Source organism: Stegostoma tigrinum, chromosome 45 (assembly GCF_030684315.1).
Source record: "Stegostoma tigrinum isolate sSteTig4 chromosome 45, sSteTig4.hap1, whole genome shotgun sequence".
Lineage (NCBI taxonomy): Eukaryota > Metazoa > Chordata > Chondrichthyes > Orectolobiformes > Stegostomatidae > Stegostoma > Stegostoma tigrinum.
Genome location: NC_081398.1, coordinates 13,415,634 through 13,442,702, shown reverse-complemented (window position 1 = coordinate 13,442,702; position 27,069 = coordinate 13,415,634). Strand labels below are relative to the sequence as shown.

The 27,069-nt window shown below is 41.1% G+C and overlaps 1 protein-coding gene across 4 annotated transcripts in view; it reads left to right on the top strand.

Annotated features, from left to right (window-relative positions):
• Window positions 1-27,069, top strand: part of LOC125448720 (misshapen-like kinase 1) — a 256,094-nt gene that overhangs the window by 135,228 nt on the left and 93,797 nt on the right. For all 4 annotated transcript variants that reach the window (XM_048524198.2, XM_048524197.2, XM_048524196.2 and 1 more), the window contains exons 3-7: window positions 4,375-4,431; window positions 15,299-15,424; window positions 18,517-18,627; window positions 22,001-22,091; window positions 26,424-26,554. In XM_048524198.2, coding sequence (XP_048380155.1) covers window positions 4,375-4,431; window positions 15,299-15,424; window positions 18,517-18,627; window positions 22,001-22,091; window positions 26,424-26,554 — 516 coding nt within the window. The remainder of the gene's footprint in view (window positions 1-4,374; window positions 4,432-15,298; window positions 15,425-18,516; window positions 18,628-22,000; window positions 22,092-26,423; window positions 26,555-27,069) is intronic.

Here is a 27,069-nt window from a genome sequence, read left to right as displayed (position 1 = left end):
TGGTCGGCACAACATTGTGGGCTGAAGGGCCTGTTCTGTGCTGTACTGTTCTATGTTCTGTGTTTTATGTTCTAAGTATTTGTGCGGTTAATTGATCTGTTTTGTTCCAAATACTATGCACAGTGCCTGAGCCATTTGTTTTTTTCATTTTTATCAATTTTCATTTCTCCCCCTTTTGATCCTATGTATTGTTTTTCTGTGTTCGTACATTGTCACTTCTTGTCCTACTCTGGGTATTGTTAAGATTCACCTCTCAGTTCCTCCCCCAGCCTATTCTGCTATTTCCGTATACCCTCTATTTCACTGATCTCTCAAATCCCAAAGTAGCTTCATTAACCATTATGCAATACGTACAACCTTCAGAAACTATGCAATAAAAGATAAAAAGAATTATTTTAATATCATTGGGGTGCGATAAAATCTCCAATAATCTAATGAAAGCCTAGATTGGAGCACACCACTATTGGTGAAGGGAGAAAAATTTCCTCTGCAAAGAAAAAGTTGTTTAAATGCTTGTTAGGTTTGTAAACAAACAAGAAACCACAGACTTCTTATTTTACTACAGTTACTTAAAACTTCCGGTTATACTTGGATCAATCGACCATCTACTGAGCATAAGTAATTACTAGTTTTTAAAATGCAGCCAAGCATTCATGATTACACCTGTCATAACAAAAGCTTCCAACAACATTGCCTGAAACGGACAGAACAGAATGATGTGGAACTTCAATTTTAAAGCCGAGTGCCTGTCAAATCGGTAGACAGAAGCTGATGCAAAGTTGTTTTCAACAGCCAGGGCTGCTGGTCAATTTCAATCATAGTTGACTGTGAAAGCTGGTGGGACGTAATTGTTCATAGTTACTTTTTAATGCATTGTAGAACTTTCAATGTTTGTAAAATTTTTGTAATGCATGGCGACAATTATACAATGTTGGTCAATGTAAGATGAATGTGTTAATATACACTGGGCACACCAAATTACAAGGTTTTACACTACCCGAATGCGCCTAACAACTCAGCTGGCTTCTCTGTGTTCATAAGCTCTCCAAAAAAGCTTTTTCTTTTTGTGCTTGCAATTGCTGTACCAGCTCATGAATTTAGTGTACAGGGGCAAACATAATTTTCTTGTGGCCCTTACAAAAGAGACTCTGACCTCAGAAGATACACATTTGTTTTACACCTAAAGCAGTCGTTAGCTGCCAAAAGGCCACAAAGTGTTTTTTTAATCATTGATTGGAAGAGGGCATCTCTAGCTAGGCAGCATTCTTGCCTATCCCTAATTGCCCAGAGGCCAGTTTAAAAGTTAACCATGTTGCTGTGGGTCTGGGGTCAAATGTTGACCAGACCAGGTAAGGATGGTAGTTTCCTTCCCTAACCAATTGGGTTTTTCCAACGATCGATAACAATTTCATGGTCACCATTAGACTCCTAATTGAATTCAAACTCCCCCATTTGCCACAGCAGGATTCTAACCTGGGTCCACAGATCTTTATCTGGGTCCCTGGATTAACAGTCTAGTGATAATACCGCTCAGCCATTGCCTCCCTATGTGTGATCTGGAAGGCATGGAAGAATTGTCTTACCGGGGGGAAAGAAATGCACCTGATGGGAGGAAATGGATGTTTAAATTGGTGAATATGCTGCCAAACATATTAAGTGCTTGTTCGAGATTCTGTCTTCGCACTTGAGTAGTGTTGGTGCGGAGAGAGCAGGCGCAGATTATTCCCAAATCTTTTGGACATTTTTTGATAAGTTGCCTTGCTGTTCTACACAATAGGACGCTAGCTTGTTTAGTGTAGCCACTCGAATCTTGTCCTGCAGTTCAGTTGAGTGATATTTTTGGCAAACCTAGATCAAGATTTGAAACAGAAACAATCTTAAATTGTAATACTGAATATTTTTCAAAGCAGTCAAGATCCTGATTTGAATGATGGAACATTGGACTGCATTATCTTTTATATAGAAGAGCAGTATTTTGTAGCATGCATTGATAGCATTGTACTATACCTTTCTTAAATAAAATATTTTGTTTAAATAATTTTCTCTCCACTACTAGCTTCTGTAACCACCAATACTTTAGTGTTGAACTGCTTAAAGCCCTTTCTCCTGATGTAAACAATATTTGGAATCTATAATTGTGCTGTTGAGGTTTTTTCTTGCACAGTATGTGAACTGGCGGTGAACATTTTATGCACACCCTCGTTTAACAGAAACTTAGTGCCATAATGCTTGTGTCTATATTCTTGTGTGAAGTTCTTGGATATTAGTATGTAACAGTCACTTTTGTTTGTACACATACGATAGATACCTTCTGGTTAGTGCTCTTCTGTTCACCTCAAGCTCCCCAGACCCATTGTTCCATGTTCTCTCTTTTCAGCATCCAAGTGAAAGTCATGAGACTGTTTGTTACTCTTCACTCAATATTATTCCAAGAAACCTAAAAACTGAGGCACCTTCCCACTCGCAACCCTTTCTTCCTCTACTGTCAGATTTTTACGAAGCAAACGGGACACCCAGTCAGGAATCCACTGAGATGGGATGTCTTTACATAGCCCACCTTCTCTGATTGCTGTGAAGGCCAGTTCTTGAGAGGCACAAGCACCACTCACTAAACTGGCCAAGTGGTGTAGTGAATTAGATATAACGTGTAGAGCGGGAGGAGCACAGCAGACCAGGCAACATCAGAGGAGCAGGAAAGTTGATGTTTCAGGTTGGGGCATCATCTTTAAACTTCCCAGCATTGAGCTGAGGGCAGTGTAGAACTTCAGGAGAGCATAGACAAGTTCAGAAAAGAATGTCCCTGACCCAAAACATCAGCTTTACTGCCCCTCTGATGCTGCCTGGCCTGCGGTGCTCCTCCAGCTCCGCGCTGTGTCTCCAACATCGGCTGTTCTTACTGTCTCTGGTGTAGTGGATTAATGTCTTTGGCTCCAAACTGCTGTAGCCACTGGTCATCATTGTGTGTACCACCCTACCTTTTTGTTAGCTAGTGACAGCCAGGTGAGATCTTTGGTGTTTGGTGTCTTTGTCTGTCGTTCACTGAGCAATCCTGAAGCAGAATTTTGGGCTCTATAGAATTCTTGACTATAGAGGACTGTTAAGACTGGATCATAAAGTGTGTGCAAAGTTGAGAGAGATTATTAACCAGTAAACTAATCCACAGGTAATGCGGAAAAGACAGAAAATGGGAGTGGAGCTTTATTAGGTCAGCATGATCTTGTTGAATGGCTGTTCAGTCTTGATGGGTTTAATGACCTAATTCCAATCCTTAATCTTCTGCTGTTTCATTCCAAGGATATACCAGGTCCAATGACGCTATATCTGTTTGATTTTTGTATTCAAAGGTTTTTAAGATTTTTCGTTGGGCGGAGGAGAGGCACTTTCCATGTACTCTGATATTCTCATACTGGTCATACTTGCTATCTATTCCAGTTGCCTACATTTGAAAAGCAAAAGTGAACATCAAAATTACATGCAACATATGTGCAAAGTGTTCTGCTAATTGAAAAGGATTGGTTTCGTTTGGGGTTTTTCATGAAATCTACATGGATTCTGCTTCCCTATGTTTATGTGAACCCATTTAAAGTTTAAAAGGATGAATTCACCTGGTCTAGATCTTCTTTTCCTTGTTATCACTCAAAAATAATGCAGAAGATCTGAGAATCTTTGCTTCATGTGCCAGAATGGCTATTCTTGATAGTCAGCTAGTCATATGCAAATTAGGTTACTTAATTCATGTTATACATTGTGGTGCCTGTTTAACTTTATGTATTATGTAAATACAGGTGCACATGGACTAAATTGTCCTCAAATTAGAGAACAGTTATTTTGTACCTACCCCGAGTTGCACCATTATTTCCAGTCACGATGATGATTGTTGGATTCAGTAGCCAGACTTGCATGGTGGCCACTATGCTGGTTCGGTTTTTTTTCATGTAAATCATTTGTGCATCCTGTATTATTTAACTGTATTTCAGTTGTTGGAAAGAAGACCCTGCTTTTGTTCAAAGGATTTCTTGTAGTTTGTAGTGAATTATGTTTGATTCAGTTCAGAACAGACTCGCCTTTATTCTGTAGAACTTAGCAACAGGTTTACCACACTTTCAATTCATTGTTGACAGTGATTTCAAGAGTGAATTATTTTCCAGTAATTTGGTGTCCCATTCTCACTTGGTTCATAAGGTTCTCTTTCACTGTTAACAAGGTTGTACTATATTAGAAGCATTGGTGACTGTAAGTTAGCACTCTGGTGTCACACTCCTATAAATAAATATAAAAATATTGGTCAACTCAAGGCAACGTGCAATTAGCTCATTTTAGAATGACTATTTGTGTGAAACAGAAGTGCTGATATTTATTTTTCCCTTCATCCAGGGTCGACATGTCAAAACGGGGCAGCTTGCAGCCATCAAAGTTATGGATGTCACAGAGGTATGAGCAGTCTTTGATTATGACAGTTCAAATGGACACTTTTTTCTTGTGAAGTAACATTGGGCCAAACACTTTTTCAGAGTTGCTTTATTTAAAAAATAAACTCAATATATTTGAGAAACTTCTTTCTCTAATGTGGTAATGGCAGTATCTAGCTGAGTAGAGACCAAATTCTGTTTATTTTGCTGTCTACCATCTTGATCAACGTAATACGACAGCAACAGAGTTGCTGCTGATTTGTAACAATTGATCATTATTAATGATTCTACTGCAGATCCTGCCAAGAAGTCTCAGTCCAAAAGATAGCTCCTCCCAAATGTGATGCGCTTGCCACATTTTCTCAAATTATTCATACTGCATCCCAGAGCCATATTTTAAACAAGAGGTTTATCACCTTAGAATTTAATGAATCCATACTTTATGATTCTATTGCATACTGAGGTATTTGATTCTATGGGCTGACCACTTGGTCTCTGGAAATAGATCAGTTTTTAATTTCAAGCACAGTTGTCTCCTCTGGTTCTGCAGTTCGGAGGAAGGCAAAATAAGTAGCTGCCCTGGTGTGATCTTGTCCCTTTACCATCCACAAATGAACAATTATACCACCGCTTGATGATCTGTCTTTGTAAACTCAAAACGGTTTAGTGCAGAGTGTGGCTATTGGCTCATTGGGCTTTTGTGGACTCTTTGAAAGGATTATCCAGTTCATCTCACTCCCCTACTTGCTCTCCAAAGCTCTTCAAAAAAGCTTCTCTCCAAATAGTAATTCACTTTCCCTCTTCTCATTTCCCTTCCCTCCCTAGATTGTCCACTATCTCCAAAGACTTGTGTATGCAGCTTCATGATCTCACCCTTGCACGCATTGTAAATTGAACTATTAAATTCAGATTTCTTACCCCCAGCCTACCAAAATGAATAACTTCACACTTGACTGCATTCAGTTTGGTTGCTTTGGGACTATTAATCATCCTGACTGCTGCTATCTTCCTTATTATCTATGACATTATACCAAACATGAGAGGTATATATGTGCACCAGAAAGCATTCTGCCCTGGGGCACCACTGTATATTTCCTTCCAATTTAACAACTGTTCATGACTATTCTCTGCTTTCGTCCCTTGGTTTTTGTGGTGTGAAAATGCTTATGTTACGGAATTGTTCTTCATAAACAGAAGAGGTTAGGAGGAGAGCTATCAAAATAAAGCAGTTGGGAAGCTACAGGGGAATGTCAAGGAACGTAAGGCTAAACTCTTATCCAGGAACATCAATAAACCAAGAGCTCTATATGTGAATTCCTTGGATGTTCACGTGCCTGTCTAAATGCCTGTTAAACATGGCTAACATATCTGCTTCTACTGCCTCCCTTGACAGCACATTCAAAGCACAAGTGTTTTTTAGAAAAAATACAAAACTTCCCCTGCACGTCCCCTCCTTAAAACTTGCCCCCTCTCCTGTTAAACTTATGCCCCCTTGTATTTGGCATAACCACCCTGAAAAAGAGACTGACTATTTGTTTTATGCATGCCTCTCAATTTTATATACTTGGAGACTTGGGCCAGATGCTGGCAGATGGGACTGGGTAATTGGTCAGTGTATCATAGAGTTATACAGCACAAATGCAGATCCTTCGATCCAACTCGGTCATGCTGACCGGACAACCCCATCTGACCTAGTCCCATTTGCTAGCATTTGGCTCATATCTGACTAAGCCCTTCCAATTCATATATCCATCTTGGTGCCTTTTAAATGTTATATGGAACATGAAAATGCAATTACATGTATCACCTTCTGCGTGAAAAAGTTACACCTGAGGCCCTTCTTAAATCTTTTCCCCTTACCTTAAACTTATGCCCTCCAGAATCATAGATCCCCTACAGTACAGAAGGAGGCCATTTGCCCCATCAAATCATCCTGACCCTCTGAAGACCATCCCACCCAGACCCAGCACCTCCACCATATTCCATAACTCCATATTTATCATGGCTAATTCACCTAGTGTACCCATCCCTGAACACTGTGGACAATTTCAGCGTGGCTAATCCATCTAACCTGCACAACCTGTTGAAGGAAACCAAAGCACCTGGAGGAAACCCATGCATTCACAGGGAGAGCATGCAAACACCACACAATTACCTGAGGTTGGAATCGAACTTGGTTCCCTGGTGCTGTGAAGCAGCAGTGCTAACCACTGAGCGATGTGTTACCCCTAGTCTTCACCTCGTCCTAGAAAGAAGACTTTGGCTATTGATCCTATTCATGCCCTTCGTGATTTCATAAAACACTACTAAACATTTCCTCTCAGCCTCCAATGCTCTGTGCAAAAAAGCTCCCCTATTCAGCCTCTCCCTGTAACTCTAGTCCTGCAGTCCTAGCAACATCTTTGTAAATCTCTTCTGCACACTTTCATGTTTAACAACATCCTCCCCATAGAAAGGCGACCAGAATTGTATGCAGTATTCTAAAAGTGGCTTCACCAATGAAGGCAAGTGAGCCAAATGCCACCTTCACTCCCCGTGTGCCTGCACTCCTGTCTGTTTCTTTGGCAAAGCTCTCCAGGGCCCTATTATTAACTGCATAAGTCCTTCTATGGCTAATCTTATCAAAATGTTGTGAACCGAGGTGAGCACAGTCACCCTGAACAGTTCCTGATGCTTGTGCCAAACATAGAATATGGGGGAAACAGGCACCCCACTTTTTGGCATGGATGTGGGGTTTCTGTCAGATAGGGTGGTGCGTGGGGAAAATCCTCCTGTTCCTCGAAGACCACCAGTGAAGACTGTGACACCAAACCATGCTAACTTGGTTCAAGGTTTCCACCTATATTAGAGCAGTCTAAATCCTCTGGAGGAATGCCCAATGCTGTAAGAGGATCAGTGACCTCCCCCACTCAGTCAGTGCAAATACCACTGTCTTCTCTCTGTGCCACACTTACTTTATCTCTTCCACTGGGCCCACCAATGTTCATGCTGTACCACTCACTAATGCATGGAGGGTCTTCCCCACACCTCTTCACCCACACAACTTGCAACATGACTAACCCTGCATGCTCTCTGCACAGTCTAATCACCTGCTCCTACAGTAATAACTGTGCTGCCAACTTTAATCGTCAGTAATATTTGCCTCCCATTCCAGGAGAAAACTACCCACTTGAGCAGAAAGAATCCAGATGAGTGGTGTGCTTCCCATTGTTGGGATCCTCACTGCTTAGGAGAGTGATCCTGACTAACCTGAGCAGGGCTTGGACTGATGTTGGAGGCTGTCCTTGATTCAGTGTGTCAACAAAGCCTTAACCCCCTGACAGGACTGAGGCCATTGCAAGCTTCCTGGCATTGTGTCTGTGCTAAATGGCAAGGCAAGAATGACAGTAATCTTAATATAAGCCTAGCATTTCTCACTGAGGGGGCAAAGTACAAAAAAAAAGCAAGTCCATCCAAGGCAGGAATGTTGCAAGTATCCAGGTAGGCTCAGTGAGTGCTATACCAGCGAGTGAAGAGCCCAGAGGTGTGGCTTATTCCAGTCCACGTACTTGGGTATGTGTTCCTGAGTGCACAATGTCTTTGCTGCAGTGTTGCAATGACAGTTGCTGGTGGGGCCCATGGCAGTAATATTGAACTGTAGTAGCATCCCGTATGTGGATTAGTAGGTGTGCAATGAGGATTCATAAAGGCTGGCACATGTCGGTTGCCAATATGTGGCTTGCTTGCAATTATATCAGCAATTATATAAAATTACTTATTGACCCATTTGTTAACTTAAGAGTCATAGAGCTGTACAGCATGGGAATAGACCCCATCAACCCAACTTGTCTATTCCAATCAAATCCTGAATAAATCTAGTACTATTTGCCAGCATTTGTCCCATATCCCCCTAAACTCTTACTTTTCATGTACCCATCCAGATGCCTTTTAAATGTTGTCATTGTACCAGCCTCCTCCACTTCCTCTGGCAGCTCATTCCATACACGCATCATCCTCCGTGTGAAAACATTGCCCCTTTGGTCCCTTTTAAATCTTTCCCCTTAAACCTATGCCCTCTAGTTTTGTACTCAATGATCCCAGGGAAAAGAACTTATCTTTCACTCTATCCAAGCCCCTCATGAATTTGTAAACCTCTTACAAGGTCACTCTTCAGCCTCTGACGCTCCAGGGAAAATAACCCCAGACTATTCTGCCTGTCCCTGTAGCTCAAACCCTCCACCCATGGCAACATCCTTGTAAATCTTTTCTAAAGCCTTTCAAGTTTCACAATATCCTTCCAATAGCAGGGAGGCCATGACTGGAATGCAGTATTCCAAATCCTGCCTAACCAATGTCCAGTATAGCCATAACACGACCTCTCAACTCCGATACTCAATTGCACTGACCAGTAAAAGCAAGCATACCAAACGCCTCCTGCACTATCCTGCTAACCTGCAAGTCCACTTTCGAGGAACTATGAACCTGCACTCCAACGTTTATTTGTTCAGCGACACCTCTCATTTAAGTGCGTAAGTCCTGTCCTGGTTTGCCTTTACAAATTGCAGCACCTCACACTTATCTAAATTAAGCTCCATCTGCCCCTACTTGGCCAGTTGGCCCATCTGATCGAGATCCCGTTATACTCTGAGGTAACCTTCTTTGCTGCAAATTTGGTGCCATCTACAAGCTTACTAACCATATGTTCACATCCAAATCACTTACTTAAATGATGAAAAACAGTGAATCCAGAACCAATCCTTGTGGCACACCACTGGTCACAGGCTTCCAGTTTGAAAAGCAACCCTCAACCACCACCCAGTCTTCTACCTTTGAGCCAGTTCTGTATCCAAATAGCTAGTTTTCCCCGTATTCTGTGTAATCTAACAAATGCATATTGATCACATCCACTGCTCTGCTTTCAACAATCTTGTTTATTACTTCTTCGAAAATTTCAATTAAACCAGTGAGACATGATTTCCTACACACAAAGCAGTGTTGACTATCCCAAATCAGTCCTTGCCTTTCCAAATACATGCAAATTCTGACCCTCAGGATCTCCTCCAACAAATTGCCCGTCACTAATTTCATACTCACTGGTCTGTAGTTCCCTGGCTTTTCCTTACTGCCTTTCTTAAATAGTAGCACCGCATTAGCCGACCTACAGTCTGCTGGCACCTCACCTGTAACTATCGATGATATAAATATCTCAGCAAAGGGCCCAACAATCACTTCGCTAGCTTCCCACTAGTTCTAGGTTACACTTGATCAGGTCCTGGGGATTTATCCACTTTTAAGCCTTTTTAATGCGCCCAGCACCACTACCTCTGTAATATGGACATTTTTCAAGATGTTGCTATTTATTGCCCCACATTCTCTATCTTCCATTTTCTTCTACACAGTAAACGCTGATACTTATTTAGTATCTTGCTCATTTCCTGCGGTTCTACACATCGGCGGCCTTGCTGATCTTTAAGGGGCCTTATGATCTCCCTTAGTTACTCTTTTGCCTCTATTTGTAGAATGCCTTTTAATTCTCCTTGAACCTATTTTCCAAAGCTATCTCTTGTCCTGTTTTTGCCCTCCTGATTTCTCTCTTGATTTCACTTTGATTTCTCTTTCAAAGCAGCTAAATAGCTCTTGTCTAAATTTTAGCTGAAAAAGTGTCGATATTCTGTTTAAACAACAAGTGCAGGGGAGCAGTTTGAACACTGGAAGTGGGGGATGCTATTTGCTCATTTTGGTCTCTGTATCATTACTGAGTGAAACAGGCAAACTGTTTTCCGAATCCAGAAACCAAGAGGGAAAGTTCAGTCCATGCTGTGGAGCATCACTACTGTTGAATAGATTGATTATCAGGCAGCAATTAGGCAATGCTAAGCTTAGATTTTCAAAAACCCAAATAGTACAGTAAAGGAGCGCAGGCTACCATGTAGTTTTGGGAGAGGGAAAAAATGCCAGAGTTTTGTGCTGTAGAGTAAGAATTGAATTTGAGGCTCCTGTGAGAATCCTGACATCAATTCAACAGGCAACCAGGCAGCAGTAACAGCATGCAGGATTACAGACTGGGCCAGAAGTAATGGGTTCAAGTCCACCTGCCCCAGATCTGTCATACATGTCAAGGCAGACTAATTAAAAAATCTTTAAAACTGTAGACCAGCAATGTAGCAGAAATGAAGAGATTCAGAGGATCACTCACCATAGAAGTACGACATTGAAAGAAAGTGAAAGAGCTGTCACAAGAAGTATGTAAAGATAAATTTGATCAAAGTACAAACTTTTTCTTCAGGTCAACCCAGAAGTGATAGCTAGATATTCGAGAAAAAGTTTCCTAGGTATAGAAGCAAGCCCTAAACTGGCTTATATTTCGAATGTAATAAAATGTGAGGCTGGATGAACACAGCAGGCCAAGCAGCATCTCAGGAGCACAAAAGCTGACGTTTCGGGCCTAGACCCGCTTTTGTGCTCCTGAGATGCTGCTTGGCCTGCTGTGTTCATCCAGCCTCACATTTTATTATCTTGGAATCTCCAGCATCTGCAGTTCCCATTATCTCTGATACTATATTTCGAATGTTATTAGTTCTGATGAAAAGTAGAGTTTGGCAAATAAAGGTTTTCAAGAAGTCATTGGCATTGGAAATGCAGAAGTTCTATTTGAAGTGAGAGGGAGAATTTGAAGTAGAAAATTAACAATTGAAGGACCAAATGTGCTGAAGGAAAGGTGCATCTGTACCTCAGATATTCTGACCCTACAAATCATTACCCAATTGAGGAATAGAGGGGAGATCAAATTGAAGTCATTGAGCACATTGAGTCAGTGAAGTCATTGTCATATGGTTTCTGTGTTTTGTGGAAAGTAGAAAAATTCTAAAAAGCACCTGAACATTGAAATGCATATGTATGCACCCTTGAGGTCAGCCCATTGTATACACCCACTGTTGCATCATCTGTCTTGTTCATTGTGGTAATTGCGGCTGCACTTTTTTACTAATTCTGTGTTCTGCATTTGGGCGCTGTGTTTGGACATCTGTTAAACGAACATTTTCTTGAGACATGCAGGGCAGACTTTTGAGCAACTGCAACAGTTAATGGCAGCTAATTCTTTTAAAATTAAATGAAGTACTGACTTGAAAGTTGAAGTGAACCTTTTTGTAGATTGCCAGTATTATTTGCTTTTTAAAATAAAATTCTGGTCTCCACTTAACACCCACATGTTGGGAGTGGGTGTACATCAGTGAACCAGTGTGCATGTTTGCCACTTGCTCAGTGCTGCCAAAAACTACTTCTTTTAATGACTACAGGTGCTTTAGGTATGGGAATGGCTATACTGATGAGATTTTAAGAAAGAAATTGTGCAGAATTGTCTGCAAGAAGCTGTCAGAGTCAAGAATATATTTGCAAAATAGATTTTGTTGATGACCATGGGTTAAAAAGTACTTTTTGTTTTGATCCTGCTGAATGCCATACTTTGCAATCTATTTTGCAGCCTTTGGGTATAGCTCTGCCAATTATAGCAAAAATATTTGAAAAATGATCTTCGTGGCGATTATAGGACCAGAAATACCCTTTTTTTTAATACAATCATTCAGCATTGAGAGTACTTTCCAATTTAGAAAGTGTTCATGATACTTTAGTTTTAATATGTTACTTCCATTGATTTTGATGCAGACAGTTTGCACAAAATGCTGAAAGTGTCAAAATAATCCGTGTGACAGTTTCGTGTTTTAACCCTCTTTATATTCTTGTTTCCAACTCAAGTTGCAATGTGCCACAGATTGCAATACATGTCTGATTTTTGGATTCTTCTTGAGCTGCAGAAGGAGCAGTGCTCAAAATCACATGTATTCTGAACAAAGTCCAATTGGAGCCTTGTATAACAAGCATACCATGCCTCTGTCACCTGCCCACTTGACTTAAAGGCCAGCGCTCCATTAAACTTCTTAATCAAGTGTGAAGCTGAATCAACATTAATAGTTATCTACTGTGTTAGTCGCCTCCTCAAAAATTGACCTTGAGCCACAGGAAGTGATTTTTGCAAATCCATACTGGCACACACCAATAGTTTGTATCCATTCTTAGTCATGGTTCGAAAGAAGATTCCAGCGACTTCCTCATGGGACCTGTATGTTTGACACAGAGTAATTTTGGGATGAGCTCTCTGATGAAGGGTCTAGGCCCGAAATGTCAGCTTTTGTGCCCCTGAGATGCTGCTTGGCCTGCTGTGTTCATCCAGCTTCACACTTTGTTATCTTGGATTCTCCGCAGCTCCCATTATCTCTGAAACTTCTTAATCATTTTGTTTCCATCTTTGACCACTAGCTTTTCGTGATTTCTGTCTGATTCTTTGCACCACTTCAACTCTCGCCATTTAGAAGACATGATGAATGATGTACCTTTCACTTGACCTTGCTGATCACCGTCTGCCTCATTTAAATCCATCAATGTTGTTTTGCAACTTACAGCAGCCATCTGACTTTGCATGCTCACAAGGCAGTATCAGCAAATTCATATAGCCGCTTCTCTGTTCCATCATCTGCATAGTTTCTAAACTTAGCTAAAAGCTCAGTCCCCGTATGGATCCCAAGTGATACCATTCACATCCTGACTGTTTTGAAGGCATGTGCATTCTTGTTACTTTCCATTCCTTTCCTCATCACCAATATCTTGCATACTCCAATACTCTGCATGCTCCTTTTGGTGGACTGTCTCCTATTGTGGAACCTTTATTGAAAAACTTTACAATCAACATTAATAGTTATCTACTGTGTTAGTCGCCTCCTCAAAAATTGACCTTGAGCCACAGGAAGTGATTTTTGCAAATCCACACTGGCAAACATCAATAGTTTGTGTCCATTCTTGGTCATGGTTCGAAAGAAGATTCCACTGACTTCCTCGTGGGACCTGTATGTTCGACACAGAGTAATTTTGGATGAGCTCTGAAATCACAATCACAACACGGTGTGTGCACAGATACATGTGTGATGCACAAGCACCGCACCCTACCCTTACCCCACACATGTGCACACCACAATCCCAATTTTATGCTGTGTTTGTTATTCACTGGTTGTAATGATTTGAATGTTGATATTCTAATGATTTGGCAAAATCTTTCTTCAAACTGCTGTCTTCCTGCTGAATAAATTCTACCAAATTAAAATTCCAAAAAGCTGTTAGCATCAAAAACCTGAAATGTAGACATTTGGTTGTGGAGAACTTGAGTATAGTTGAAAATGTATACACACCCACTCACCCACCATCTCAGACTGGAATTCTACCTCGAGAGACTTTACCAGTTCCATAGGCAAGTCAGAAACTCTCATAACATTTAAGAAGTGTTTAGATATGCATTTGCGAAGCTAACGCTTGCGAGGCTATGGGCCAAATGCTTGAAAATTGGATTACCATAGTTGGGTTGCTTTTGTCCAGCACACAAAAACTAAAGAATAGCAGTAAAACGTAATTGAATGGTGAATTGAAGGAGGAGACTTCATGAACATTTCCGTCCTCGGTGAGTAGGGCAACCCAGCGTATAAGTGCAAAAGATTAGGCTAAAGCATTATAATACCATGGATTGGCCATGCTAAATCGCCCATAGTGTCCAGGGATGTGTAGATTAGATCGGTTAACCATGGGAAATACCGTGTTGCGGGAATAGCGTTGGGGTGGGATGCTGTTTGGAGGGATGATGTGGCCTCAACGGGGAGAATGGCCTGCTTCCACACTGTAAGGATTCTGGGATTCCAGCCAAAAGTATCACGTGAATTAATCCATCTCGACTTCTCTTGTGTCTCAGTGTCACAATTACCAGCCTTCAACTACTTTAATTTACCCATTTTATATCACAAAATGGGTGAACGCACCAATATTTTGGATGTATTATTAAATCTTTTTGAAGTTAAGCTGTTCAAAGATGTCAGTGTTAAGGACATATATCTGACAATGTGGAAAACTGGACAGGTAAGTCCTGTCAATCAAAAGCAGGACAGATTCAATCCAGCTAAGTATCGCTCCAGCAGACTGCTCTGCCATTAGCATAGTGTAGTTAACAGCGCAACACCTGCTGCGAGTCTGCCCCTCAATGCTCATTATGCATCCTATGCCTTATAGCCTTTGTCAATGTTACCTTGACCTCAAGGTCTAGCACACTTACCTCACCTTTGCAGTTAGTCTCATGTCTATATTTGGACGGTATGGCATCAATGAGTCTGAACAGAATAAAAAGTGGATAAATAGAAGAATAAAAGTTTAAAAACTCCATTAACTGGAGTCAAACCTTCCACAAATGAAGATGGTTGTCAGCATGCTGGAAACTGAAACAGTTACAAAGACAATATTCTGTCACTTTTCATTTGAACAGTGCATTTATTCTGATGTTACTTTCTCAGCTTGTGCAAATTGAGGTAACCTGATATTGCAGTCGGATGAAAGTTGGAACTTTATTGAATCGGATAATAATTTCTGTGCAGTAACTAGTAGAACAAGCATAGTATTTTGCTAAATCGTCAGTTTCTGTTTGAAGTTTGATCTGCTTGACTTCTTTCTGCCTGTGATTGTTCAGGCTGCCCAAAGTGCCAGAGGGGTTCTTGAACAGAAACTTGAAATTCCACTTTTAGGAAGTGATGCATTGTTTATAGTCGGGTGATAAATTCAACATTGTTTTTGTTCTGAGGAAGGGTCACTGGACCTGAAACGGTAACTCTGTTTTCTCCTCCACTGATGCTGCCAGACCTGCTGAGCTTTTTCAGCAACTTTGTCTTTGTTCCTGATTGACAGCATCCGCAGTTCTTTTAGTTTTTATTCAACATCATTTTTTAAATTTACTGCATTTATACTTCAATCAGCATTAAGAATGTTAGAATGCTTTCTGGATTTTAAATATGTAATGCATGAAGTTTGCTTATTTTTGTATTCAGGACGAAGAGGAGGAGATCAAACAAGAAATTAACATGCTTAAGAAGTACTCTCATCATAGAAATATTGCAACGTACTATGGAGCCTTCATCAAGAAGAGTCCTCCAGGCCATGATGACCAACTTTGGGTGAGAAAATGTTGGTGTTTGCTGTAGATAAGTGCTGCCATTGTGTAAAAATAATGACAGATAATTTTCAGAAGCACATGGCCCCTTTATTCAATTTGGTGTAATAGCAAGATTCGATAAAATCTTGCTAGATTATTGTTTATATTGTTGCTGTTGTTGTTAGACTGAAGTAGCAGCGCTGTGATTATGTAGGTTTGTCAACAGTATCCTATAACATGAGAATAAATATGTTCACTGCCATTATTACCATTCTGCGAGTGTGATTGATGCAAAGTATCATTGCATCCTTATGCATTTGTCCAGCTCCTGTATTTTGCTCCCTCTTTGCCTGTGATTTGTTTAGTGCTTTCATGGGATGTGGGTGTCACTGGTCAAAGCTAACATTTGTTGACAACTCCTAATTGTCTTTGAGCTGAGTGGCTTACCTAGCCATTTTAGAGGGTACTTAAGAATCAATCCCATTGGTGTGAATCTGGAATCACTCATAGGCCAGACCCAGTAAGGGATGGCAGATATCATTCCTTAAAGGGTATCTGTGAACAGATGGGTTTTTAGGACAATCGGTTGTTTTGTGGTCACCGTTACTACACCGTCGCAATAAATCCTCTGGGGAATTGATCAAAAATATCTGACCTGATGGCTGATTAGAATGTTGGCCTCGTAACCTCATGATATTAAATTGAATTAGATTTATTGTCACATGCTCGCAGTTGTACAGTGAAAAGATTGCAGGTTGCCACTTACGATGCCACCTTAGGCATAAAGATACATAGGCACAGCATCTTGGTTACAAAGCAGAAAAATAAGAGGAACAAGTTTAAAATGTTAAATATTACAGTTTTGCTTACTAAAAAGTAGAAAAACGAAGAAACACAGTTAACAGTTCACACCACAGACTACAAGTGCCTTGCCATGTTGGACTTGCTCACCTCACAAAGGCTAGATCTTCCCTGCTTTGGGTTTGACCTTGCCTTCCCCATCACTGCCCCAAGCTGCTTGTTTTGTCTCTGCCTTGCAGCCTGTCCTTGCTACCACCGTGGGCCACCTACTCTTGCCGCTGACCACCTGATCCCACTGATGCTGCCGAAAAGAGGAAAAAGATGTAAACGGAAAGAAGAAAGAAAGATGGGGCTGGCCTGGTGCTGAGCAGTGGATGGGTTCAGGAGCCAGAATGCTGCCTACCCTGCTGCTGCTGCCACTGCCATCATATCTGATACATTGAAGTGAACAGCTTGGACTCATTCCAGGGACAGTTTGGGCAGAAGAAATGGAAGAAAACATAGATAGGGTGGGACGATGTTTGTGTAAGGCAGGAACGGGCTGAATGGCTGCTTCTTTGCAAAGTGCAGTTCTATTTAACCTCATTTTCTCTGATTTGGTCTTCTTTTGGCAGTTCTAATATATCCATTCTGTTATCTACTGCAGTACATTTGGAGTTACAGGAGTAGAGGACTTCAATCCATGGGTTTGATCCTTCATTTAGGGAGGTTATGGCTGATCTGTGACCTCACTCCACAGACCTACCTTTGCACTATATCCTTCATGACCATTAATCTGTCATTTAGAATTAAAATTGACAGAACATCAGTTGTTAACAGAAGAGAATTACAGACCTCAACCAACTTTCATGTGTAGAAATGTTTCCTAATTTCACTCCTGAAAGGTGTGCCTTTAATTCTTAAGTCGTACTTCCTCGTCCTTGACTCTGCGACCAGCAGTCCCACATACCATCTTGAAAATATATTGTTAACTCATTTACCCCTTGAGCATTATAAATTCTTCTGTGTAATCCTTGGAGGCAGGTATCCTTATGCTAAATCTGCACAGCATTTCCTCCAGGGTCAGTGTATCCTCCCTAAGGTCTGGAATTGCTCATTGTAACTCTAGCCTGGTGTGTTATAATTGAAGCATGAATTACTCTACAGCGCCACTGCCTTTTACATTATGTTCCTTTAGATATAAAGACCTGAATTCTGTTGGCTTTTTTGATTGATTATTTTCTGGACTTTCAATATCCTGTGTACCTGAGTCCCCAAGTCTCTTTGGACCTCTGTTGTTTTCACCTTTTCACCATTAAGTCCCCTGTTATGTCCGGAGCCCCAAACTGAAGGTATGCTGTCATGCGTTCAAATCTCACTTTGGTAAATGGTGACATTTGAATTTAGTAAAAATCTAGAAGAAAAAGTCAGCTTCAGTGCTTGAAAGTGTTTGTTGTTGTTTGTATTTGTGCGGGGGATGTGGGCGTTGCTAAATTGGCCAGCATTTATTGTTCTGAGGGCAGTTACAATCAACTGCATTGTAGGTTTGGAGTCACACATAGGGCTAGACCATGTAACAATGGCAGATATCCTTCCCTAAAGGACATTAGTGAGCCAAATGTTTTTTTTTAATGGTAATCAGCAGTGGCTACATGGTTACTGTTAGACTAGCCTTTATTCCAGATTGTCCAATTTCCTCATCTTTTCTGGTGAAATTCATGACATTGTTCTGGGTTATTAATCTGGTGATAATATCACTATGCTACTACCTCATGTCCATTTCTCGCATAAACCCATCTGACTCTCTAATGCCCTTTTTAAGGAAGGAAATCTGTGGTCCTTAGCCAGGTATGGCCTATGTGTGACTCCAGACCCACAGCAATATGGTTGACTGTGGGTCAGTCTGCTGGACAATTGGGGATTGGCAGGAAATGCTGACCTAACCAGAGGTTTTCATATTGCATGAACAAACTTTGTAAAAATAAAAGGGTCTGATCATAATTTTGTTTGTGCGCTAGCATATTTTCCCTGACCAGAGTTCCTGTACACCAGTGGCTGTATTTGTATAATTCCATGATGCCAATTCTATTGTTGTGAAGCAGATGCACATGTAGTGTGTTATTGAAACTGTGTAAGATGCAATGAGCATTTCAAGGGCGTGAATTTTATATTTTGTTTGTTTATTAAAGTTGTGTTTCTCACTGCAATGTTCCGAGTGAATGTTTTGAAATAAGCTGTGGTTTCTATAATATGTTTATAGATGGAATTATCTTGTATGATTTTGTAAAAGAAGTTGAATTTCCGTCCTTATTGCTGCTCTGTTCCATTCCTTAGCTGGTTATGGAATTCTGTGGAGCTGGATCAGTCACAGACTTGGTCAAGAACACAAAAGGAAATGCACTGAAAGAAGAGTGGATCGCCTACATCTGTAGGGAGATACTGAGGGTAAATATTATTTTCTGAAACCTGCTATGCTAAATACGCCAACGCCACTGAATTCTTATCATCTTAGGGAAATTTTTCTGAGTTTTGAATGAGAAAAAAGGGTTCAAGTTGAGCTTTTCTTGAAAGACATGCAAAGTGAAAAGTCTGTTCAATCCATCTGATTTGAACATGCATTTCCCTTGAAGTTTGCTGCATGATTGTGTAGGCACAGTAGGACGAAACCCTTGGCTCAAGTTTTGTCATATCTGCGGAGTTGATCTTGAGTAGCTCATTCTGTCCAGTGTGTCTTCCGTTCCTGACTGTGATGCTTGTTTTCAACCAACGAAACTCAAGAATGTGAACTTGCCCTCCCTCTCTCTGAACTTTTTGGATAATCACAGCATGGGCACTTTTATCTAGGATTGCAGAAACATTTCAAATGATGGGATGTGGGTTGCATTTAGTTCTTCAACTTTGCTGTTGTCAGTGTTGGAGATGTTTGCTTTGCAGTACTTTGCCAACTTTACTTGCACCTCGTTTATAACCATGTGAAGAAAATGATCCATTGAGGAGCGGTTGCAAGCCTGCAAAGATAATTCTGATTTTTCCACCCTAGTCTGCAACCCAGGTCGAGTATTATTGGATGTTTTGCAAATTTGTGCCTGGGGTCAGATATAAAGAGACTTTCTAAGTTCTTTATCAATATTATTGTAATTTCCATTGTAACTCAATTGTTTTATCCTCCCACTCCTTGTTATTGCTGTGTGAGAGTTTGCACTTGGGCAGATGCCCGATTTTTTGCAGTGACAATCTCTAAATTTAGCCCGATGCCTTAAGACATATGTGGATTAAATTTGTGGGAGATTTTGTGTACAGGTCCCACTAGGCAAGTTGTTTATTAAAATCAATCACTGTGGCAATTAGGAGTCCTAGTTTTGACAAAAAGTCAGAAATTACAAGGAAGGGTGAAATTAGTATTTTTAAATAGAGATACTGCTTGAATGACTGCCAGATTACAGAAAGCGATTTGAAATTTGACTGTACCAGAGTACTAAAATGTCTGCTGACTTCCACACTCTCACTTTTCAACTCACTAATCAGAATGTGAGGACATTGCACACAATCTCTGCTTTTAAGAGGCAAAACAATTTTGAATTCATGAGAATAAGTGCAATAGAGACTAGGAATCGGCATCTCTGGTGCAGTGTCCCTATGTCTGGCCATAATGCCCGTGTTCAAGACACACCTATAAGACCATAAGACATAGGAGTGGAAGTAAGGCCATTTGGCCCATCAAGTCCACGCCGCCATTTAAATCATGGCTGATGGGCATTTCAACACCACTTCCCTGCACTCTCCCCGTAGCCCTTGATTCCTTCTGAGATCAAGAATTTGTTGATCTCTGCCTTGAAGGCATCCAACGCCCCGGCCTCCACTGCACTCTGTGGCAATGAATTCCAAAAGCCCACCACTTTCTGGCTGAAGAAATGTCGTCTCATTTCAGTTTTAATTTTACCCCCTCTAATTTTAAGGCTGTGCCCACGGGTCCTAGTCTCCCCGCCTAACGGAAACAGCTGCCTAGCGTCTGCCCCTTCTAAACCATACGTTATCTTGTAAGTTTCTATTAGATCTCCCCTCAACCTTCTAAACTCTAATGAGTACAACCCCAGGATCCTTAGCTGTTCATCAAACGTTAAACCTACCATTCCAGGGATCATCCGTATGAACCTCCGCTGGACACGCTCCAGGGCTAGTATGTCCTTCCTGAGGTGTGGGGCCCAAAATTGGGCACAGTATTCTAAATGGGGCTTAACTAGAGCCTTATAAAGCCTTAGAAGCACATCGCTGCTTTTATATTCCAACGCTCTTGAGATAAATGACAACATTACATTCGCTTTCTTAATTATGGACTGTACCTGCAAGTTAACCTTTAGAGAATCCTGGACCAACACTCCCAGATCCCTTTGCACTTCTGATTTGCGAATTTTCTCACCATTTAGAAAATAGCCCATGCCTGTATTCTTTTTTCCAAAGTGCAAAACCTCACATTTACTCACATTGAATTTCATCAGCCATTCCCTGGACCACTCTCCTAAACTATCTAAGTCTTTCTGCAGCTTCCCCACCTCCTCAGTACTACCTGCCTGTCCACCTATTTTTGTATCATCGGCAAACTTCGCCAGAATGCTCCCAGTCCCTTCATCCAGATCATTAACATATAAGGTGAACAGCTGTGGCCCCAACACTGAACCCTGCGGGATACCACTCGTCACCGGTTGCCATTCCGATAAAAAGCCTTTTATCCCAACTCTCTGCCTTCTGTCAGACAGCCGATCCTCAATCCAAGCCAATAGCTCACCTGAACACCATGGGCCCTCACCTTGCTCAGCAGCCTCCCGTGAGGCACTGTATCAAAGGCCTTTTGGAAGTCTAGATAGATAACATCTACTGGGTTTCCCTGGTCTAACATACTTGTTAGCTCTTCAAAGAATTCTAACAGGTTTGTCAGGCACGACCTCCCCTTACTAAAACCCTGCTGACTTGTTTTAATCTGACCCTGCACTTCCAGGAATTTAGAAATTTCATCCGTGACAATGGATTCTAGAATTTTACCAACTACCGAGGTTTGGCTAATCGGCCTATAATTTTCCATCTTTTGCCTTGATCCTTTCTTAAACAAGGGAGTTACAACAGCAATTTTCCAATCATCTGGGACTTTCCCTGACTCCAGTGACTTTTGAAAGATCATGACCAAAGCCTCCACTATTTCCTCAGCCACCTCCCTCAGAACTCGAGGATGTAGCCCATCAGGGCCAGGTGATTTATAAATTTTTAGACCCTTTAGCTTTTCTAGCACTTTCTCTTTTGTAATGCCTACCGTACTCAACTCTGCCCCCTGGCTCTCCCTAATTGTTGGCATACTACTCATGTCTTCCATTGTGAAGACTGACGCAAAGTACTTATTAAGTTCTTCAGCTATTTCCTTATCTCCCATCACTAGCCTTCCAGCATCAATTTGAAGCGGCCCAATGAGTGGGCAATGAGTTCCTGAATCATCTTCCAATGCTTTTTAAACAAAAAATGCCTCTCATTGCCCCTTACCTTCTATATCTCTTACCCAAATCTTAAATCTTATCCCCATTTAGTCGTTCTGCCATCAATCAATGGGTATGGTTTTCCATTCTTTATCTGAGCCAAACCTGTCACAAACGTGAACACTTCTATCAAAAGTAGCGCATGCAAATCTCCTTTGGTCTCCCTTCCCTTCATATCCTTTAAAATTGAACCATTTAGTTTAAGTTGCCTCTCTTCATTCTTCCCTTAATTGGGTGAATTTACAGTGAATATCTGAGATATGTTCAACATTTTTGTGCTTGCTTTGTCTTTCCTGCAGGGCTTAACACATCTTCATGCGCATAAAGTTATTCACAGAGACATCAAGGGACAGAATGTGTTACTGACAGAAAATGCTGAAGTAAAACTTGGTAAGGTTGAGTGGTTTTGACCTGACCTACCTGGGGAATATTGCCAGACAAAACTGCTTATAGCATGTTTAACCTGTGCATGCTGAAAAGGATGTGGAAGGGTTAATAGTGTTAATTCTAAAACTTGGCCTGATTTCTTACAGCCAGCAGCTCTCTGAAAACAGCCCCCTCCTTTCTGCAATTTCATAAAGAAAATGCCCATTTCTCTTCAAAGGGATGCCAGCACTGGGGCAACTGTGGCTGCTGAGGACTAGAGGACTTTCATTCTCTCCCTCAGTTTAAATTCAATCTCAGGCAAGGTGCTCATGAGCTAAGTCCCATTGAAACCATGGTTTTGGGTGGGGATAATTTATGAGGACAGAGAATGGATGCTGTGCGTTGTGAGTCAATTGGTCTGTGCAAATCAGGTTAAACCATGTTAAGACTGATGACTCGCCTGAATGTATGTTTACAGAAAAGCCTGTGCTGTAACTGTCTGAGTAGTTGCCATAACAATGTTAACCTAATCACAAGGTCAAATAAATTTATTTGAAGGGGAACTGTTCGCCTGTTTTATGGCATGAGGTGATGAGTGGGGTAAACAGATTCAAGAAAAAGGCAGCATGCAGGTGTTTTAAAAAGCTGTGTTGAAGAAAGGAAAAAGGTGAATAGTGCAATTTGGAATACAAAAATGAGCAGTTAGAATTCAGTCACAAATTTGTTGCAGCACCAGGAGGCAGCCATTTGCCCCATCAAGTCTGCTGTAGCTCTCCAAATGAACAAATCACTTAAGTGTATTCTTCCTGTAATCTTGCACATTCTTCCTTCGCAAATAACAGTCCAATTCCCTTTCGAGTGCCTCAATTAAGCTTAGCTTTGGCTGCAGTCTTGGGTAGCTCATTCCAGATTCCACCCATGCGCTGCGTGGAAATATTTTCTCTCCTGTACCATTTGCTGCTTTTGCCAACTGTTTTTAAATGTGTGACTTCTCAATATTGATTATTTTACAAGTGGAAACAGGTTCTCCCTACCTGGTCAGTTCAGGACCCTTAGATTTTGAGCACCTCTGTCAAATTTCCTGACCACCACCACCAAGGGAAACAGTCCCAATCTGTCTTTACGGCTGACATTCCTTGTCCTTGGATACATTGTTGTAGACCTCATCTTCACCTGCCCCAATGCCTTCACCTGCTTCTGAGAGTGCATTACATTAGCATCAGTTCTATGGTCCTTTGATCTTTGGCTTAAAAATTCTGTGTCTGATGCTGCCTCTTTTGCTAACACCTGAAGAAGGAGCAAGGCTCCAACAGCTTGTGTTTTCAATTAAAACTGTCGGACTATAACCTGGTGTTGGGTGATTGTTGACCCTGTACAACACCACCTCCACATCATGAACAAGATTAGACAAGTTAACCCCTCAACTGCTCTGCTGCCATTCAATGTGATCATCAAATGATCTGAGATCTCACTAATTATGTGCTTTTACATTTGTTTAACCAAAATTTATCAGTCCCACTCTTAAAATTAACTGCTGTGCTTGGGCTAGTTCCATTGGTTGAAAGGATTTCCAAACTTACCTCACTTTCTTTATATGTGTGAGTGCTCCTTCACCTGATTAAGTGGACCGTTACGGAATTTTGCAAGAAATTGTTTCTGTTGCAAAGGTTGATAGAAAAGCAAGTTCTAAGGAGGATGCAAAGAGTGTGAATAGGTGAGTGAGCAGAAATTTGGCAGATGGTGTATAATGTAGAAAATCTTTGATAGGAAACCCAGCAAAGTAGAATGTTATTTGAGTAGAACAAACTGCCGAATGCTTCTATAGGGAGAGAGCTGGGTGTACATGAATCACAAAACTTAAGCATGTGGGAACAGCAATCAGTTAAGGCAAATGGAATGTTGGCCTTTGTTGCAACAAGGTGGATTGTCAAAGTATGGCTGTCTTAAATCTGTACAGAACATTAAGTCCACGCCCAATATAAAGTTTTGATTTCATTGTTTAAAAGCAATATATTTGCATTGACAGTAGCTCATAGAAGGTTCACTATGTTGATTCCTGGGAGGAAAGAATTGTCTCATGTCAAAAGGCGGTTACATATTTAATGATTAAAATGAGCCGTGATCTTGTTGAATCAGATATAGTTTTGAGGAGAAAGCAAGAATTGCAGATGCTGGAGTCAGAGTCAATACAGTGTGGAGCTGGAGGAACATGGCAGGCCAGGCAGCATTTGAAGAAGGGCCCCGACCTGAAAAGTCAACTTTCCTGCTCCTCTGCTGCTGCCTGGCCTGTTATCTTCCTACAGCTCCACATTGTATTGACTACAGTTTTGCCAATTTACTTCATGTATGTTATTTCTATTCTCTGGCTGCTGTGCTCAGCTGTGCCCTGACAGGGTTGATGACCTTTCTGTCCTCCCCTCCCCCAACAGTTCTTCAAACCCGTACGTCACTTTTTGTTTTACAACGTGAGGCCACGGGAGAATTTCACATCAGGATGAGAATCTTAAAATTCAAATCACTGGATCTACCTTGTATCTGAACCTCTGAGCTAAATGACTACTTTGAATGCATTACATTTATTTGCCAATGTCTGTATAGTCACCTGATGCAAAGCAATAGTGCTGCTAACCAGTCCCATTTTGACGCTTAGGAAGCAAACAGCAGCCACAGATTTCCACCCACCTCCTGTCTAATCTGGTTTACAGATTGCCCTGTTGCATAATGACTAGGAGGATAAACTAATGATCATAGCTCCCTTTGCAGAGGGAAGTTAGCCACTTGTTGATTTGCGGAGTGTACTGCAACCATTTTAATTTAGTTCTTGTCTCTGCCTTATTTACACATTCTGCTCTGTGCGCCATGCATCCTCTCGTGTACTGCCTGATGTAAGGAAGCATGAGTGTCAAGAAAGCCTTCATAAGTTGTTTTTTTTCCCCACTGGAACAATGGAGGCAATGAAGCAATGCAATGCAAGTATTTGAATTATGAAACCACAGACTAGATAAAGCAAGAAAACCAAAGACAATGAGTACCTTAAATAAGAAATCAGAACAAAATGTTTTGGAGCAGACTCAGGGACTGTAGAGATTTGAGGACAGTTCAGGGTAGGGAATGCTGACTCAGCTGAAACAGCACCTCCACCCTGTTTACAGATAACTTCAAAAACTGAAAAGGGGGCCACAAGGATCAGTGAGGAAAGAAACAATCTTAGTATTTGGTCAAAGACTTTTCATCACAAGTTGAAAGTGGTAGGAAGTTAAACTTTTTTTGTAGCTAGCACAAGCCCAAAGCAAATGGGGAAATGAAGGAAGGAACAGTTTGTGATCAGATGCAGTGAGGTATTGCGGACGTGATTCGTGAAAGCCAGGTTTAGAATGAGGGCAGAAACAGAAGCTGGTCGACAGGAAGTGTTAACTGGTTGCAGCAACATGGCAGATAAGAAGGGAGGCCTTGAGAAGCTGGCACAAGGTGTAGTAACCCAGGGCCTGGCTATATGATGGAGAATTATAGGTAATTCCCAAATGTGCAGCATACATTTGGTATTTTTTGATAACTAACATATTCTGAGCACCAGCCCATTCTTTCACCACTCTACACTCAAGTGAAGCCATCCCCTTTTACTATCACAAGCTGGATAATGTGGAAGAAGTTGTGTGGAAGCAAAATGTTTCCAGTCACTCAGGGGGCCATTAACACGTGATTAGGTGTAGAATATTTAAATCAGAGATCAGGAGAAACTTCTTCATGCAGAGAATTGAGTCTGCAAAGAGAAATGATTAATAAGCTTGTTGTGGCCACCTCCCAGAAAAGAAATCTACAGAGGAAGTCCCATCTTGGAAAGCTGCCAGCCAATCTGGTCCGTCTTTTGATGGCCTCAGTCAGCCTGAGAGTGTGGAATGGCAACAGGTCACAAATCTGTAACGTTAACTCTGTTTCTCTCTACATTCTCGCAGCTGGTAAAGCTGCTCAGCACTTTCGATTTTTAATTCAGGCTTCCAGCATCCCCAGTATTTAGCTTTGGACTACAGTAATTCAAGTCCAAGTTGGATCCCGAAACTGCATTAGTGGTCAAAGACCGATTGGTGAAGTGGTTTGTGTGGTTTGAGTTCATGATGGGTTCAAACTATTTGATCTCATGCTAGATAAATAGTGAACTGATAATCCAAATGGGCTGATGTATTTTAACTTCTATTTATAATGGACCCAAGTGACATGAGACAAATGTAGAAATGAGTAATTTTGTAACCAAAAGGACTCTGGATGGATGCTGTTTTCAGTTGATTAAATTTATCTTCAAACAGTCTTTGGAATTATTTCAACATTTCTGAGTGGTAGCTATTTCCCTTTCTCTTGTAGTTGACTTTGGTGTGAGTGCTCAACTCGACCGAACTGTTGGAAGAAGGAATACGTTCATTGGCACCCCATATTGGATGGCCCCTGAAGTGATCGCCTGTGATGAGAACCCAGATGCCACCTATGATTACAGGGTATGTGAAAATGGACTCAGGACTGGGAAAGAAGTTAGATCAGTTTGTGATGGACAGATAGCAGCACAGGTGACCATTCTGCCTCTGTGACCATGCCAATCAAGCTCTGCAACTTCCAAAAATACTTGGCTACAGAGTGGGAGGAGGTGGGTTCTTGCCATCAACCCTTAAGTAGTCAGAAACTATAGAATAACTATACAAAAAAGAAAAGTCAAAGAAGTACGTGCACTCAAAGTAAAAGTTGTTTTCTATAGTCTGGGCAAACTGGAAACTGAAGTGCTTATCCTTATTTGGGCCAGGCCCTCAAAATATTTAAAGTCAAGTGTACATATAAATATTATTTAACTAACAGTGCTGTATTGGTTTGTAATTTTAATATTGTTTCAGTTTACTCTTAAAGATTCTGTTCAATACTTCCCAATTACTAGCTGAATTTGGTTCTGCAAGGTGTTGTGTTCTTACCCTGATTACCTAGCCTCTAGTGAATATTTGTGATGTGAGTGGCACTGCAATTC